Source organism: Geospiza fortis, unplaced genomic scaffold, assembly GCF_000277835.1.
Source record: "Geospiza fortis unplaced genomic scaffold, GeoFor_1.0 scaffold10, whole genome shotgun sequence".
In the NCBI taxonomy this organism is placed as follows: Eukaryota; Metazoa; Chordata; class Aves; order Passeriformes; family Thraupidae; genus Geospiza; species Geospiza fortis.
This window is the reverse complement of record NW_005054326.1, coordinates 1,011,865-1,026,460: the sequence shown is the minus strand read 5'-3', so window position 1 is coordinate 1,026,460 and position 14,596 is coordinate 1,011,865. Positions and strand designations below refer to the sequence as shown.

The 14,596-nt window shown below is 49.0% G+C and overlaps 1 protein-coding gene across 1 annotated transcript in view; it reads right to left on the bottom strand.

Moving 5' to 3' along the window:
* Positions 1–682: 682 nt before the first annotated feature.
* The window catches only part of SLC6A13 (solute carrier family 6 member 13), a 32,166-nt gene continuing 18,252 nt past the window's right edge, over positions 683–14,596 (bottom strand). The window contains exons 9-16 of the mRNA XM_005421025.2: positions 9,070–9,173; positions 6,234–6,358; positions 5,582–5,694; positions 5,298–5,435; positions 4,126–4,228; positions 3,424–3,524; positions 2,202–2,372; positions 683–1,184 (exon numbers count right to left, since the gene is read on the bottom strand). Of these exons, the coding sequence (XP_005421082.1) occupies positions 1,065–1,184; positions 2,202–2,372; positions 3,424–3,524; positions 4,126–4,228; positions 5,298–5,435; positions 5,582–5,694; positions 6,234–6,358; positions 9,070–9,173 (975 nt within the window). The 3' untranslated portion in view covers positions 683–1,064. The remainder of the gene's footprint in view (positions 1,185–2,201; positions 2,373–3,423; positions 3,525–4,125; positions 4,229–5,297; positions 5,436–5,581; positions 5,695–6,233; positions 6,359–9,069; positions 9,174–14,596) is intronic.

The following is a 14,596-nucleotide window of genomic DNA, read 5'->3' as shown; positions in this document are numbered from 1 at the left end:
CTGCTGGCTCAGCTCTGTCCAGGCTCCAGCTCCCTCAGGGTTTCCTGGGAGCCATCCAGCTTCCCAGGGTTACATGTCCTCTGGCTGCCCCCCTCGGATGCTGGGGCTACAGCACTTAAAACACAAGCTCTTTGAGTTTTATTTCTTTTACCCAAACAGCCTGGAAACTAGGGGGCCTGTTTGTTGACATAACATGCAGATTCTGTTTCCAACACACAGCCCTTCTTCCATTCACAGGAAAACCAAAATTACTGGCTCCAGAGCACCTGGAAGGTAGTCAGCACTGAAAAACACACAGATCTGCAGAGGCGAGGGGGAGCTTCCCACGATCCCTCGCTTGCAAGAAGAAAACACAGATCCACATGCTGCTCCCAGACCCCAGGAACAGCCTGGTGACTCGTCAGACAGATGACACTGCTGTCTGAGATCTGGCAGTGGCTCCAGCAGAAGGTGGCATTGCACTTGTCACCCCAGGCCTACCACTCAGAGAAGCTCTGAACCCCTGTTGTTCCCTGTTTTCCTGCCTAACCAAGCTTCCTCTCCTCTGGCCATCTTCCCATATCACTGTGCCAGTGCAACAGAAAGCCAGACCTGGGTGCCCAGCACAGCTCGGCTGACACACATCTCACCTTAACATGCTGTTGGCAAGGAATGCCAGTGGGACAAAGAGAGACAGAGCAGATCTAGTCAGGAAAAACATAGATTTAATGGAATGAATGGAGAAGCTCCCAAAGTCCACACTGGAGCCACAGCTCTGACACTTTACTCCAGGGTCAGTCCTTCCTTTCTGCCCACCAGAAGCATGGGGATGCTCAGGAACACTGGTGCTTGATGTGCCCCTTCAGAGCTCTCTCCAGGGAGAGAATATTAAGGTGCATTGGTAACTCCACACAGACCATCTTCACGGCAGCCTCTTCATCAGCCCTTCAAATCTTCCAGAGAAGGGAGCTCAGCCCAGAAATCCCTCTCTTCTTGGTGAGTGAAGAATCCTTGCATTATCCAACATGTGGCAAAGGCTGTATAGAAACCATCCTGGGGGGGAGGGAGGGAGAACCACACTGGTCCTAGCAATGAGATTCGAGCTCTGTCAGCATCAGGAGGCCAGCTCTGGTAGAGGGAAGGGGCTGCTCTGTGCCTGGCCTGGAAGGCAAGTCCTCAAGTGGGCAGGTGAGTTGGCGGAACCTCTGGAAGGCAAAGACAGGCACTAAACAGCTGCAAGGACAAAAAGTGACCTCCCCTGCAGATCTGCTCACTAAATGCCAGAGATGTCCAAAATAAGGACAGTCAGTACTTCAGAAACCAAGGGGATAAACTCATCTTCCAACCGCCTGTCCCGAGGCAAGCACTGAGCACATGAGGTATCTAACACAGGGATAATGAAAGAAAGCTCTGTCCTCCATTTGCTCCAGGCCATGGCTAGAAAACAACCTGAAGGAGGGTTGGTGACAAAGTACCTCCAAGTCATATCTTCCATCAGCACAGAGCCTGTGCACACAGGATTGGCTTTAACTGGGACAAGTTCATATGGGGTTACTCTCATAACACATCATGCTGTGCAGCCTTGCCTTGCCTCTGCAGCTGTTCCCACTCCTCCCTGTGTGTGCTGGACACAAGGGTCAGGGGCCCATTGCTGTCACAACCCATTCTTGAACACTTGCAGGAGGCAGGAAATGAGAAGGATCCTGGGGGTTCAGGACTGTTTGTGAAACCTCACCCTGAAATCATGAACTGTGGCAGGGATAGGATGCTCATCTGGAGCAAGGCCTGGTTTGCCAGCTCCCTGCCTCCCCAGTGTGTTACAGGGCAACCAACAATGCATCACTCTGGAAGCAGGACGGACCCAAGAGCACTAAGACTGATGGGGAACTCCAAATTCCCAGTGATTCCCTCTATTCCAACTCTATGGCCTCAGCACAGACTGGTGAACTCAGCTGACCATAATGCTCAGGGGATCTGGAGCTTTCTCAGAGCAAGTCCTCAAGCCTCAATTAAGGGCAGCATGGAGATCATCTTTATCCTCTCCATCTAATGACCTTTTTCCTGGTGGTACTTAACAGGTCTGTTATAGCAATTAACTCATTTAATTGATTTCTTCTGTACTCCTTCCTAACCAGCCTGCGACACACAAATGATTCCGCTCCAGGGCTGGAGTTCAACACAGAAGCAAAGTCCATGCCCTGATCCCAGAGCACCAACCTCACCTCTCTGAGCGAGCCTTTGATGGTGGAGAGTTTGTAGACGACCCAGAGAGGGATGCACACCATGGAGGAGAGGGCCAGCAGCCATCCCAGAGTGTCTCCCCACCATGGGTACACATACTTCTTGTTGTAAGTCAACGGGGTGTATTTGATCAAAGAAAACAGGAAGGTTGCCTGGCAAGGTGAAAGAGACCAAGAAAAACAAGAGAAAGAAAATCAACACCATGAGCAAAGAGAGGTCTTCCTGGTAAGTATGCATCTGCAGAGAGACTCATGGTAAAAAGGAGCACCTCAGGGTACCAACAGAGGAGACATCATTAAACAGGGTTTGCTGGGACAGCCCTCACAGGCAATGTCAGAACCCAGGACATTCCTCTGACAGCCCTGGGTGACTTGAGACCCTGGCAGGGGGCTCAGAGACCGTGGCATTGAGTCAAAAACACCTGTGCCTTTGATTTTAGCCCATGGAAACAATTACCGACTTTGTGTAAAGATTTACAAGCCACAAGGGTTTGAGTAGAATGATAGTTAATTTGTCACAGGGTGAAAAAGTAGAATTTTGGGGATTTTAGAATGGGAGTTCAAGAAGCAAGATGGAGGAATCTGGGCATGTCCTGTCCTTCTTCTCCTTCTTGTCCTCCATCTTCTGCTGTGATTGTGACCCTTTTGGATTGGTTTAGAATAGAGACAGACTGTCTAACATAAGTAATAAGTACTGGAAAATTATTGTAAATAAAGTACACGTAGTTCTTAGTATAAAAAGCTAACATCACCCTAAGGGCAGTCAGTGTACCACAACCTGCCCTGCCACACAGATCTCAGCAGGTCAGAGAAGGAATGTAATGGATAAGAGAAAATAAGCAAGCTTAAAAAACAGAACCAACAAATCTCGACTTCTTCAGTCATGGAGCTGGGAAAAAAACTTTCTAATACCTCAGGAGCCAATTCAACAACAAAAACCCAAAATGACAACACTGGTCATGACATCAAGGAGCTTGTCCCACCAGCAAACACCTCTGTCACAGCTGAGCCTCTCCCCATTGTTGAGCCCCACACCTGGCCTCCAAAGCTACAAGCACAAATAACAAAAGGCCCCCATAGTCCAGGCCACATAATCCCCCATATATATGCACATCCCTCTGCATATAGGTAGGTGTCTGTATCTCAGAGGCACCCAGCTCTGCCCATCTTCCTCCCCACAGCTCTTCCTCCTGAGTGTCCTCACCATGCAAACTGCCGGGGTGATGAAAAGCCAGCAGTATTTGATGATGGGCCACGGCCGGTAGCCGATCATATCTTCAATGTTATCGTAGAAACGCTCAGCACCTGCAGAAGACAGCAAGGATGGGATCCCTCACTGCCACCAGGGAAGGAGGGCAGCAGGCTCTGCATGCCCAGGGTCCTGCTTCACCAGGTGCAATAGCCTCAGTGCAGCCAACAGTCAGGTCAAGGAGCTCCTCAGGAGTGTGGTCAGCTTCAGTCTTTGTCCTGGACTAACTTTCTATCCTCCCAGAACAGTTCAGTAGGTCAGCAGGGCCAGCCCCTCAGCACCTCCCAGGCTAGGACCTCAGCCCAGGTTTTACCCATATCTGGTGACTGCCAAGACTGTGAGACAGGGCTCTCAAAAAGCTTGAGTCTCAAGCCCTCTGAACACAGGCTGAGGAAAGATTTTTCAGATAGCTCCAACTCCCCAAGGAAGGAGCGTCTCAAAAGCAGGAGTGCATAGGAATATGCAGGGGATATCCCTCAGGGTGTTCCTGTGAGGAAGTCCCTGCCAGTTGAGTCCAGGGGCACCAAAGCAAAGGTTTAGCTTCTGCCTTGCACTACAAAGCAACTACCAAGTTAAGCTACCGACCAAAATTTTGAGAATGAACCAGACAAAACTGCGAGAGGCCAGAGCTGTGGAGCCCCCCAAGTTCATACTCACCATAGACCCAGGCGATGCAGAGAGTCTCAAAGATGGCCACAAAGAGCAGGCACATGCCACTGGCAGCATAGTAATCGAAGAGCTGGAAGACATACATCCCACCCTGGGAAGGCCCAAGTGGGCAGCAAGGTGAGAGAGAGGGGAGAAGAATCAGGCAAAGAACTAGAGCCGGAGCACAAAACAAACTCAATATCTCCTCCAGAGCTGGAGGCATCTCCCTCTCTGGGGAAGAGTTTTAGCCTAGAGAAAAGGCACATCCCTTGTGCCTAAGGCCTGACAGAGACATGCAGCCACCCTGCTGCTCTCAGGAGTGTCTGCATCCCTTCATTTCAATGCAGGGCAGCACAGGAGATGGCAACTGACTGCCAGAGATTCTGGGGATGTTTTAGGAGAAGACAAAACCTAGGCAACTCTTGTAGCTGGAAGTGAGGATGGAAACCCCTCCTTTAAGATACACAATCCATCTGATTGACTTTAAAGTCCCAATTTGCAGATGGAAATAACTGCATGCAGCCTGGCTGTTTCACTGCCCAGGTCTGCAGGGCTGCCTCCAAAACAAGCCTGTGGGTAAATCCAGGCACAATGTTGCATGTACAACATCAGAGACAGCTTTTCCAAACGTTATGCCCAAATGAAAACAGAAAGTGCCAAGAGCATTCTGGCAGCATCAATCCACACACTCATATTGCTAGGCAGAGTTCTTTTAAACAAGAACAGTTTAACTCCCAGGCAATTACAAGGGGAATACAGAGGATATCAGTATAATAGATAAAGGGTGCCCTGAGGCCTGACAAGTTTCCTTATAGCAAGTGTTCCTGTAGCTCCATTCAGGAAGAAAGAGAAGGACAAGGGCACGGTCCTTCCTGTGCAACAGGCTACAGCTGCAAAGGTTTGGTCTGTGTCAAGATAAATTTATAACCAAAACATAGGCTGCCCAGAGCTCTAGCTATCAGTCTTGGCAGGACAAGTATCAGGACTGTGACTGGCACAAGGGGTAAGGGCTGGAAGGGAAAACACGAACGGCATGAGAAGGGCAGGGCAGCCTCCTGCAGGCACAGGGCAGCAGGATGGGACTCAGCAGCAAGCTCTCAGCCCCAGTGTAAGACCTCACCACCCACTAGGTCCCACTCTGTCCTCTCAAGTACCATGCAGGTGGTCTGAGCCCAAAATACCTCTGTGAGCATCACCAAGCCAACCAGATACGAGAGGATGGAGACCACCAGGATGAGGGTCTCCCGGCGGTTCTTCTTGCGGAAGATGGTGGGGTACATGTCCACAAGAGCTGTCACAAGGCTCTCCACGCAGACAAACTGCAAAAAGCAGAGATCCCACCTCTGTAAGCCCATCCTAACCAGCTTCCCAGCCCCACTGGCTCCCCCTCAGCCAAGCTGAAGCCTGTCCTGAAGAGACAGTGGCTTTTGTCTGGTAGGGAGTCACTCTGCTCCTGCAGCTTTACCTGGCTGTCCAGTCCCAGCAAGACAACCATCAGGAAGAAGAAGCACGCCCAGAGTGGGGAGAAGGGCAGCATGACCACAGCCCGAGGGTAGGCGATGAATGCTAGGCCAGGCCCTGCAGGGAGAAGGGCTTTCAGAGCAATGCCACAGCAGCAGCACAGCACAGCTGGTTCAGACCTGCCCGAGGCAGCCACCCAGCCAAGGCACAGCTTGGGGCCATGCAGCCTCTCACTCCAGTAATATCCATGCTGCACATGAAACTCAGGCTTCTGGAGCAGTGAAGGAGAAGCAGGAAGGGAGGTAAGGGGACACAGCAACCTCTGGCTGCTTCACTGTGGCAAGGGCTGGGAGCCAGGAGAAGCCTCTGAGCTCAGGGAGCACAGCACAAGCCTGGGGATATGCCATGCAGTCACCTCAGCACCCTCCTCACAAGAGACAGCAGCTGCCTAACCCCAGCCCTCATCCTTACAGGCAGCTTTTATTGGGCTCAAACCTACTGCATCTCAGTCCTTCATGAGTGTGCATTCATTTCTCCCTGCTTTTTGGAAGCAGAGAGCAAGGGATGGGAATCTGCAGCTGCAAGGCATCTCTCAGTGGCTGGGGACTCAAGTGGCAGCACCCCCACAGCCCCATCCCACCAGGGTCTTCACTCACCTGACTCAGCCACGTTGGCAATGGGCACACCCTGCTCCTCTGCCATGAAGCCCAGGATGGAGAAGATGGCAAAGCCAGCCACAAAGCTGGTGCCACTGTTGAGGAAGCACAGGGCCACACAGTCCCTATGAGAAAGGGGAAAAGCATCAGCCAGCTATGACCCACAACTCATGGCAGCCTCCCAGGACAGCACCTGCTTTTCTGCCCCAGCCACTGTGTCTCTCCCAACACACCTGCAGCTTGACTCAGCACCAGGAGCTGCAGAAAGATGCCCCAGGCTGGACAACACAGCAGGACTCCTCCAATGGAAGCCTTGTCCAAGGACAGTATAAAGATGCATTGCTCACCTAACCTCCTTGCTTGTGACATAGTCTTCCCACACACCTAAATGCCAGGGGGTTTTTTTCTGTTTTTCTTTTCCCTGCCTCTCCCCGGGTCCCTCCTGTAGCAGCATGTAACAGTTTATTTTTGTCTGAGAAGGGAACATTTTTTTTCTTTAATAGATTTCTCAGACCAGTTACAATCTTCTGGATTCTCAGCACTACTAGTTACCTTCTGGTCTTTGCATTATGAGAAAAAGATAATCACAGCCATCCCATTTATTTTCTCTGATCTATTCCCTTTTGTCTCTGTTTCATCTCATTCTCATCCATCAACACTTTAAACTGAACATCTCTTATCTATCCAATTCCTTTTTACGCTTGAGTCTCCCTAGTCCTCTTGTGACTGCAACCCTGGGGACAACAATAACATTTGCAGCATCATTCTGAGATATTCTGAACCGAACTGAATGCACCCCTTCTGGCATTTCATGGCCTGCTCTGACTTTATTAAATGTTACTCTGCAAATCCAGTGTGATTTTTCTGTATCAGAATATAGCATTTTTGTATATTGTATAGCATTTTTGGAGCTTCGTGCTCCTCTGCTTGCATGTTAACTAGGTCAGAGCCCCTGCATCATACAAATTCAAATCACTCCTTCCAAAGCACAGCTCCTTGCACTGTCAAGGACTGCACAGCACCCAGCACCATTGCTCTGCCTTTACACTTGGTTTCTAAGGCTCAATGAATCTCCCAGTTGGAAAGGAAGGCCACACTCCACCAATCCCAGCTACACAATGGGAAGCCCAAACCCAAACCTCATTTCTCCAGTTGCTATAAAGTGCCTGCTCTCCACTCAAATTATATTCTCAGTAATTTGATACAAATTCTCACATGCTTCAAATAGTTCCTCGTCCTTCCTGGTGTTTCTCCCTCTTTCCCCTGGATGTATCCATAACAGGTCAAACCCTCCTTGGAAAGGCAGGGGCTGAAAGGTGTTCTCCCATTATCTGGAAGGTGGGAAGAGGTGTCATGGTAGAGAGTAAAATGAGGGGATGGCCAGATCAAAGAGATCTCTGCAGATTTACACCTGAAATGGAACCAGGAAGACCTGAAGAATTCCCTTGCTGTGACAGGAGACAAGAAATGGTCAAGACTGTTTGATGCCATCTTGGACCACTGCCATACGAACAATGGTTTCTACTGCCACATCCTTTTCCACGTCACCCAGAATAGGTGACCTGGAAATAACAAAGTACCTGGCCAGGCATAACAAAGTGGGGCACCATGCTGATGTCTTTCTCCCCTGCTAAATCCTGGTCCTGTCTTCTTATCCAAACTAAGCCTGTAGAGCACAGGACTGATTCATTAAAAGTGGGTCCATGCCTGGGAAAGCCTAGTTGAAATTTTGACACCAAAACTAAGACCGGTGTTCCTAGAAGAGCCAAACAGCACACAGGGTAAAAGCACAGCAACATGTGCAGACAGAGGTCTCTCCCCTTTCTACAGCAACTCCCAGCTGCAGTTACAGAAGGTCTTTACAACCCTTTTGCTGAGCAGCCCCTGTCATCATCTCCATGTTACATATTAGACTGGGGATGCAAAGGGCTAAAGTCCAAGGACATGTTGAAGGCCAGAAACAGATCCACTACCTCTTCTTTTCCTACAGCTTTTTCTCTCAAAACTGAATGTGAGAGAAGGGACATGAAAAGAAACAAGCATCCTAGCTCTGTTGTTGGAGAAGCAGTCCTGCAGCAGAAATTAACCCCTAAAGTGAAGAAAGATGCCAAGCAAGGATCATGTAGGCAGTGGTGTCCCTGGACCTTTGATAGCAACAACTACAATTTTTAATTTAAAAGATGGGAGGAGAAGTCAGTGTCAGGAGCAACACAATCAGCAGAGAAAGTATGGGGAGAGAGGTGGCCTCTTCTCATACAAGCCTTTTAACCCTGGGGATGGATACACCTACAGCAAAACTAGTTTATTTTCACTGGACCACTTCAACTCAGCAGCCTGATTATATCTGGCAACCTGGTCCATTTCTGCTCCTGCAGTCCAGCATGCAATAAACAGAAATCACATCTGCAGGCTTATATGTAACCATACGACATAGCACACAGGGACCCAGAGCACTGACAGAGTCACCGGGTCCAAATGAACCACAGAAAGATAAATCACAAGGGGAAAGGACTCCCTTTCCCCAGTTGAGAGCCATTAGATCTCACAGTTCTGCTTTCCCTGTAGCTGCTTGTGCACCCATGTAATAGTGGAGGCTGTAGTGTGGGCTGGGCTCACAAAGTTAATGAAGAGGATCTAACTTTGCAGAGTGTAGAAGAGGGGACAGACAGACAACTCCCTTGGGTATAAAGCACAGAGAACTGGATTTGGGGAGAAAACACCTGGAAAGAGTTTCTTATGCCTTGAGTAGAAACAAAAATCATGACACTTCCAAAGGCCAGCAGGCTCCAGCAAATCCCTTATGTTCAGGGAGGGGAAGGCTTGAGGCAGCAGTTACCTGTAGCAGTTGTTATGGTATTTGTTATAGCTGCCCAGAGCTGTCAGGCATCCCAGACAAATTGCATACGAAAAGAAGATTTGAGTGCCTGCATCCATCCAGACCTGCAAGGGAGATGCAAACACAGGTGAGAAGACAAGGCCAGCACAGACACTGCACAGATGGAAAGAGGCAGGGCCCCAAGGCTGCTGTAAGCACCAGAAAGGCCAGGGATCAGACCGCCAGCAGGACTCTGCATTGAAGCAAGCCTTTGCTAGAGGCAGGTTGTGCAGTGCCAGGAATTACAGCACTCAGTGAGGCACCCAGGGGGGCTAGGCATGCCAAAGGGAAGGGACACATCAAGAGCCCCATCCACCCAAACCACATATAGCTCTTCATCACCACCTTTCTTTCTTTCTCTGACAAATCTGCAGCACCCTGTGGCATTCACATTCCCTGAACATGATTCCTTCACCCAGGGTTTTTCTCCTGGGAAGCTGAAAAGCAGCAAGAGAAGCCTCAGAGAAAAGAAAAACAATTCTTATCTCATTTGCTTCTCCTGTGTCGTGCTCATGTAGAACGTGTTTGGAGATTGTTTCATTGGATTCTGGGGTGAGTTGTTTTGACTCATTGGCCAATCAGTGCCAAGCTTTGTCAGGACTCCCACCAGAGTCACAAGTTTTCATCATTATCTTTTTAGCATTCAGTAAGTATCTTTTCTGTATTCTTTAGTATAGTATAGTATTCTTTAATATAATATAGCATAATAAAGTAATAAATTAGCCTTCTGATAAGATTGAGTCCTCCTCATCATTCCTTCCTTTGTCAGTGGACCTGCATTTACAATAGCACCCTGTGACACTCAAGAGCCTTCTAGCAAGAGGAGACCAGATGAACACTTTCCACGAGAGCTGAAGGAGCCCTCTGCCACCAGAAAAAGGGTACTTGATTTGGGCAAGCCTAGTCTCCAACTGGCCAGCCCAGGTACATACAGCTTGTTGTGGTAGCCCTTCCCTCCAAGACCTAATGTAAATACTCCAAAATTTAAATGAAATTCATCTGGGGAGGAATGCTAGAATTAAACAGAGTTGATTGCAAAAGACAGCTCCTAAAAGAACATACAAAAACACTGTTATTCCCATGAGGCCCTTTGCTCTCACTGTCAATAACACATCCCAGGGCTCTGAGGCTGACATTTGTCAATGCCAAATTTCATCTGAAAGCCTAGCTGTGTGCAGTCACCAACTCAGGCATGGTCACTGCCTACCGCAGACTACAGCAAAAGCAGGAACCAATAGTGGGGAATGAAGCAATGACAAAGATTATTAAATAAACCTCTGTTCTCTAAGATCTTTTCTTTTCCTAGGGGTTTTATAAAACAGAGATAAGACAATCATTCAACAATGCTGAAGCATAGCCACATTTTCAAGACTAAAGAAAAGCAGAAATAAAATATTGCTGGGACAACTTTATGAGAAAAGTCTCCATTTGACTACACTCTCCTCTCCCAGAGGGGCAGTGCCAGTAAGCCCTCAAAGAGCAGCCTTGCCCCACAGCCCCTCTGAGAGGAACAGGAGCCTATGGAAAGCACCACAGTGCTTTCCACAGGTTTTGATGCCTCCAAATCACACCTGTATCTGTCAGCCAAGACCTCATGTCCTGAGGCAATGGTTGGCTGGGCAGCACCTACCCAACCACCCCCATTGCTCAGGCCACTTTTACCAATGCATGGTTCTACCTTTCCTCTTTCATACCGGCCAAAGTACAACCATGTGGTGACAGGTTTTGTTTTATATTTACTTCTTCTCCTTCCTGGGCTGATGAGCCTTATGAAGGCATGTTACAATCCCATTAACTGCCATTTTCCCAGAAGAAATTCTGGATTTAGCTCTAGGCACAGATGCACAGAATAAATCCTCTGCCCCTGCTGCAAACGCCAGAAGGCATAGAAGGCAAAATACTGCTAGGGCTAGGTTTGGTGAAACTGCCCTGACTGTTCTGCAAGCCACTTGCCTAACACTCAACCCCACAACCTTAAGTCCACAGAAAGCCTGGACTCTAGGTTTCAAACAGGGAGTGAGATCCAATCTCTGATTTGTAGAATGGGAAGGGACAGGTGATGAGATGGGACTGCAACAACTAATTCGAGGCACTGGAAAGCCAAAAAAGTAATTGACCTCAGTGTATTTTACTCTTTTTGGAGATGAATGGGAAGATGGGTTTAGAGAGCAAGGTATTAATTTTTTTCAGTTCAAAGACATTAGAAATAGATCAAAGCCCTTTTTAAAATTGATTCCTAAAGCGTCAGTGTGCTCTTGGGCAGCAGGGGCACAGCTTTCATTTTGCAGCTACATTTTAGGCACAGCAAGGCACCAAGGTGAGCTGGAGCAGCAGACACCTTTGCATCAATAATTTAAACATCTTTGCACAGACTGGAATAAAATGCTTTGTTAGGTTTGCTTCTTATTTTGCTGTTCATTGATAGAGCTCTTGTTTTCCATCAAATTTGAGCTCAAAACACACCCTCTCATGGGGTTTGTAGCTCTTGTAGCTCAATTTGTCAAGATAACAAGACTTTTGCCATTAAACTGCCTACCCCACGCCTGTCATAACATTAGACTCAGTTGATGCTTTTCTACCAGATTTAACAGTTGTCAGAAACCTCAAGGATATCAATTACCTATGAATTGCACAACAGTTAGGGAATGGGAAAAAGACAGGAACTCAGGGTCCCTACTGAGCAGAAAGCTACAGGGAAGAAGAGTCAACCAGTGTTAAACATCACATGAATCACACAAGCAAAGGAGAAATACCCCTCAGGCAGGAAAAGAACTGGTGCTTTACCAGCCATGGTGGAAGCCAGATATCACGAGGCCAAGCTTCATTAACTCTGTGGTTTATGACATGGCTCATTTCTAAAATCCAGTGATAACACTGACTTGTGTAGCAGAGACCATCATGGGGTCTGTGGGCTCCTCACTTCACTGCCTGCTCTGCCCAGTCTCACACCTGTGGGGTGCACACCTGGCTGTGTGGGAGTCCAGCCCCAAAGGGATATCTTTAGGGAATACAGGACCTGCCTTAGCATATGCTCACATTTGGAGCAAGGCAGCCTGTCGCTGAAACCTTAAATAAAGCTAAGCTTGACTTGCAGAGCTTATGATCCCATTAGCATGACTGTGAACCCCAGCTCAGGCAGCCTGCACATTATTTCAGGCATTAAAAGGTTACTGCAACTTCTGGGCCAAAGACAAGAGACATCTACATCCTTCCCAGTTTCCTTGCAATTCCCAACTGCTTCCCCCAGATTTCTTGGAGGATCAAAGGACTGCCACAGGACTGATGCCATGTGTGCTTCTGACCCACTGGTGATGGGGTCAAGCAGCAGCAGCAAGTCCCAGGACTGTGGGGTCACTGGGAGTGGAAAGGGTCCAGCCTCCTCCAGCAGCACCACTGCCCATCCAGCTTCACGGGGCTCATGGGGGCTGCACAGACCTGTGGTCATCATACTGCAAAAGTTCCATACCTTCTTGGTGATTTCTCATGGGCATCTCCTTGCAGCACTGACTTCTTTGCAGCACAGCCAACAAACTCCATCTCTCCTCACAGCACAGCCAACAAACTCCAACTCTCTCCTCACCTAGCTAAGCCACTCTTTTGTAGCACTCATCTCCTTATTGGACACAGCTGTGGCCTATTAAGGGCAGGCCTGTTCCTAATCTTTGGTGATTAGTACAGCTGCAACTCCTCAGGTGTGAGACCGCCTTCTGCACTATCTTTATTTTCTTACATTCTATCCCTCCACACAGACCATTCACTTCAGCAAAAGCAGCTCAAACCTTTTCTCCCCAGCCTGCTGTCTGTACTCATTTCCCTCCCTGTAGTGACTCAGAGAAATGGTTTTTTCAGCTGTTCCCAGACCAGTCTGACTAAAAGGCCTCGCAGGGTCAGGCAGGGCTCTCTTTCCACTGCAGATAAAAGCATCCTGCTGTTCTCTGGCCACTGCTCCCAAAGAGACTGGTAAAGTTTATCCTGTTCAGATTTTGCTGGCATATTGGCAGAATGGGTATTTTGATTTAATTATTGTCTACATTTTTGTAAGCCATCCAGTTTATTTAATTCATAATTCAAATTCTTTGAACATGTCATTTGGTCCAATTTGCAATAGCCTCCTATTCTGTTTTTAGCCAAAACCTTTACACCTGAGCTGCAGTTATTCAAGATGGTTATGGCCATTCCTCTGTCTCTTAATTTTCTCAGCAATATTCACTTTATTACATGTACTGGAATTTAATAGCTCCCAGTACTGAAACAGGTCCTTCCTTAGGAAATTCTCAGAGCACTTACATAATAACAGCAAAACCACTTTTAAGCAAAACGTTATTGAACCCCAGTGGATGCCATACATCAAATATAGGTGGCATGCTGAGAAGCACTGAACTGTCCCCATCAGCAAGCAGAGACAGCACAGCAAGGAGTGGGTACATGCTGTGTGGAGGGTCACACTTGATGTAATGCATAGCAGAGAGCAAAAACCAGCCAAGTCTTGAGCTACAGTTGAAGCAGCATTTCTTTTGCTCACAACATCACGGCTCACGAGTCAGCCTGGGGCGCTGGCACCCCCCACCAGCCACCCACTGCAGCACACAAACACATCCCTGCCTTGGAAAGGGAGATGGTGACTCCTAAGGTTTCACTGCAAGACTCCCAGGGCTCAATTACCAGCACACTGATGTTCCCCTTCACTCAGGACTGGCCCACAGGCCCCAGCCCAAAGATGCAGCCCACATTGCACAGAGCTGAGGCACTGCCGCACAGCCCAGGGCAATGCTTCCCCCATGCCCATTCATCCCGGCAGACAGGAGACAGGCAATGGGGCACTGGTATTTGTAAAGCGTTCCTGTTCCATCTGCCCAGCATCATGTTCCCAATCCCAGAACCCCATCTGCTTGGAAAATTCTCCTCGGGAGTGAGGAACAGGGACTTTTTGTTCCTCAAATAATCTCCCTCTGCTGGGACTCAAGGCCCCCACCATGCCCTGCCTGAGAACACTGACCTAATGCTATCCCCACACATCAGGACGCCTGGGGGCCTGGAGGGACATTTTGCACTCAGGAGGGCTCTCCCACCACTGGGGTTACTTTAAACACCACAAGATCACAAACAGGTTTGTGGCTTGTCCCAAGGAACACAGCTGCCTGCTCCGGGGAGGTGCAAAGGGGCAAGCGGTGCTCCAAGGGACGCTCCTCGCTGCCTGGGAAGCCGTGCTTGATGGTCCTCCCCACCCTGCTGCTTGCGGGCAGACAGACTGCCAGACAGACAGCTTCATTCCTTCTTGCTATGTGAGCGCTGAGATCAGGCTCAGCAGGGCTGCACGGCCGGGTGGCAGCAGGGCTGGGAACCGGCATGGGGCAAGGAGGCGGAGGGAACTCCGCACAGAGAGGCGCTGCTCCAGCAAGGCAGAGCAGAGGATTCCAGCCCCGAGCCCCTCTGGCAGGCTGTGGGAGCACCGAGCTCTCCCTGCCTGCTGGCCGGTGCCTGCCCTCTG